We start from the raw sequence: 3716 nt of genomic DNA on the forward strand, positions 1-3716 counted from the left end.
TTCTGAGCCGATGGTGCTGATGCCCCCAGGACCCCCTGCCCCCGAGCCCAAAGCCTGGAGGGGCTGCCTGTGCCCCAGCACCAAGGGGCAGCCCCATCGCTGTCAGCCCTTCCAATCCCTCAGAGAGTGGGACTGACGCCCCCCAGGCAGCGTCCTCAGGAGCAGGGCCTGCTCCGTGCCCACACAGCTCTGAGGAGGGGACAGTGGGGGTTCCGGTCCCCCAGCATCAGCAGCGGGACCCCCAGCACACTAGGAGCCGCATGGGAGCCAGGCTGCAGCTCCCACCTTTTAGTCCCTGGGGTGGGTGGGGGCTGCAGAGGCATGAGAGGAGACCCCTGAGAGTCAGCCCACTCTGACCCGCAACCCTGCATGTCCCCTGCAAGGCTCTCAGAGGCCTCCCGGGTGAGGGCTGGATCTGCGGGGCAGTGGGGTGGGGGTGACCCTGTCAGAGGCCGGGGGGACTGACGCCTCCCACTTCTGTGATTGATTAAGTCTCAGGGTTCGAGGATGCATGAACAGGCTCAGGGTCGGGCTTCTCCATCCCCGGGCACGTGGCCCCGTCCTGAAGGGGCCGTGCTGCACAGGCATGCCCACGGCTCCCGGGTCAGGGCCCGAGTCCCTCCTCAGGATCCCATTTCTGGCAGGAGGAAACGGCTTCGAGCAGAGCAGGAAGCTGCCCGAGGCCACATGCTGGGGGAGGCACTGGTTCCTCCCGGTCAAAGGTCCAGTCCATCGGCCCGGGGATCACGGTCCGGCTACGCTCAGTCCTGCACTGGTGCCTTGGCAAGTCCCCTTCCTGCTCTGAGCTTCCGTATTTTCATCTATAAAATACAGGTAATCCCAAATATCACTATGTACTCAGTCACTCAGTCATGTCTGACTCTTTGACCCCATGGACTTCAGCACACCAGGCTTCCCTGTCTTCCACTATCTCCCGGAGCTCACTCAAACTCATGTCCATTGAGTCAGTAATGCCATCCAGCCATCTCATCCTCTGTCGTCCCCTTCTCCTCCTGTCTTCAGTAGTTCCCAGCATCGGGGTCTTTTCAAATGAGTCAGCTCCGCAGCCAAAGGATTGGAGCTTCAGCTTCAGCACAGTCCTTCCCATGCATATTCAGGGCTGCTTTCCTGAGCCGTCACTATATGACAAGTTCTTTCCTACGTGGATTAACTGACTCCATCCACACAATGTAGGTATTATTATTTTCTCTACTCTACAGACGGGGAGGCCAAGGCAGACAGAAGTTCAGTGCCTTCCAAGCAAGTGTCAGTATCAATGGCCTCACAAAATGAGATGGGAAAGGTTCTCTCGTTTTCTATTATTTATATAGGTTTGCACAAGGTCAGTGATATTTCTTCAACTGTAGAGAAATTCCTCAATGAAACCATCTGAGCCTAGAAGTTACTTTGTGGGGAGTTTTAAATTGTGAATTAAATTTATTTAATTGTTATAGGACTATCCAGAATTTTCTATTGCTTCTAGTGTCAGTTTTGGTAAATTATTTCATTTACATTTCAAATTATTTTCATAAAGTTGCTCACACTATCGTCTCATTCCCTTTGAAAAATGATTTGGCTGTGCCGGGTCTTGGTTGCAGCATGTGGGATCCAGTTTCTTGACCAGCGATCGAGCTGCGGCACCTCGCATTGGGAGCACAGAGTTTCAACCAGCGGATCCTCAGGGAAGCCTCTTACCTTTTTAATGTTTGCTATATCTGTGGCTATGTCCTCTTTTTCATTCCTGACATTGGAATTTGTGTTCCTTTTTTAATCCAGTATTTCCAGGGGTTTATCCATTGCATTCTCTTCAAAGTACCAACTTTTGGCTTGATTGATTTTCCCTGAGTTTTGCTTTTTTCCCACCAATTTCTGCTTTTATTTTTATTTCCTCTTGCTTTTGAGTTTAATTTGTTGTTCTTTTTCTAGCTTCTTGAGTTGCAGCTTAGAGCATTAACTTTCCAACTTTTTTCTAAAGCTATACGTTTTCCTCAAAGGACTGCTTTATCTGCCTTCCACAGCATTTAATGTGCCATATTTTCACTACTGCTCATTTTAAATTATTCTACAACTTTTCCTGTGATTTACTATTTGGCTCATTGATGATTTAGAAGTGTGATATTCAATTCCAACTCCTTGGAGGCTTTCTGGTAGTTTCCCTGTTTTTGAGTTTTCATTTATCTCAGAGAGGACACACTTGTATAATTTCAATCCTTTGAAATTTGTTGAGACTTCCTGGCCCAGGACATGATCTATTTCGTTTAACATCCTATGCTCACAGGGAAAGAATACGCGTTCCCAGATACGGGTGCAGTGTTGTATACACGTGGATTCAGGCAGGTGGGAGCACCCTGTTTGTTGTTTGACTGTGGGATGCTGACTTAAGGACAGAGAAACAGGGCTGTCCCTGGCTGTCCACTGGCTAAAACCACTCTTCCACAGTGTGGGTTCGATCCCTGACCTGGGAAATAAGAACCCACATACCAAGAGAGAGAGAAATGGAACAGTGGGACAGAAGAGCACCCAGAACAGAGCCTCACATATACGGTCGCTTGGCTTATAATGCGGACTGTTCTCCAGATCAGTGGGAAGAGCATGGTCTTTGCAGTAAACAATGATGGTCCACTGGACACCCATATGGAAAAGACGAGCTCTGACCCCTATCACAATATTCACAAGAATTAACCTGCAATCCATCACAGAAGTAAATGTGAACGCTAAAACAATTAAGCTTCTAAAACAGGGGAGAATGTCCTAATGGAAAATCACTGAAGGTGAGAAAAGTGATAAATGGGATGTCATGGAGAAAACTGTTCAACACAGCAACGCCAAAGATAGCAGAAGATAATGGCGACAACTTCAGTACAAAGCACACACAAATATGCATCTATCGATACAATGTCCAGCCATGTGTAAGGCCAGGGACACAGCACCCAGAACATACAAAGAACCTCTAGAAATCAATAAGCTGATGAAGCCGGGTGTGAGCCCACGCGGCTGGGGCCCGCGCTAGGTCCTGCTCACCGGGCCAGGCGGGGACAGCTCCCGCCCCCAGGCCCTCCCAGAGCGCGCCTGGGAACTAGCCCGGTCCTCCTTAAGCGGGGAGGCGGCGGGGAAGCTCCGGCCGGGGCTCCGCCCCGGGGTTGCCTTTCCCTTAGAAGGCAAAGCCCCAAGCCTCGCCTCCAGCCGGCGGAGAGTCGCGCAGTCCTGCCCGAGCTCCCCTCGCCCCCGACGACGCCGCCAGAGCCCCGGGAGGGCCCGAGGCCCCGCGCACTCGGCGCTCCAGCCGGCTCGGCGTAGACTGGGCGGGCACCGGGGCGGGGCGCGCGGCCTCGCCGGTTTGAATGGAAGGATCTCGAGCGGCGGGGGCGGCGGCCCGCAGGTCCTGAAGCCCGCAGTAGTCCCCGGCCCCCGCGCCCGAGACATGCGGCGGGAGAGGTGAGCGGGCGGTCGGAGCCTTGGGGACGGCGAGGCCGGGGACAGGCACCGAGGATCGCGAGGCGCGGAGGCGGGCGGCCCAGGAAGCGGGGCCGGGCCAGGGTCCCGGCGGCCGCCGGCCGGGCGCAGATCGGGCCGTGCCCACGCCTCCGTCGCCCCGCGCACTAGTCTTCGCGCGCGGGTGCGGCGGCCCCGGAGCAAATCGCCATTTCGCCGCGGTCCCTCCTACCCTCGGCGGCCGCGAGGATCCTTGTGGTTGAGCTTGGCATCTGAAAGAATGT

At 54.1% G+C, this 3716-nt stretch overlaps 1 protein-coding gene across 1 annotated transcript in view; it reads left to right on the forward strand.

Annotated features, from left to right (window-relative positions):
• The first annotated feature begins 3421 nt into the window (after positions 1-3421).
• BOK (BCL2-related ovarian killer) overlaps positions 3422-3716 on the forward strand; it is a 12251-nt gene continuing 11956 nt past the window's right edge. The window contains exons 1-2 of the mRNA XM_010832894.1: positions 3422-3435; positions 3565-3616. Of these exons, the coding sequence (XP_010831196.1) occupies positions 3422-3435; positions 3565-3616 (66 nt within the window). The remainder of the gene's footprint in view (positions 3436-3564; positions 3617-3716) is intronic.

This window comes from Bison bison, unplaced genomic scaffold (assembly GCF_000754665.1).
Source record: "Bison bison bison isolate TAMUID 2011002044 unplaced genomic scaffold, Bison_UMD1.0 scf7180017862692, whole genome shotgun sequence".
NCBI classification, from domain to species: Eukaryota; Metazoa; Chordata; class Mammalia; order Artiodactyla; family Bovidae; genus Bison; species Bison bison.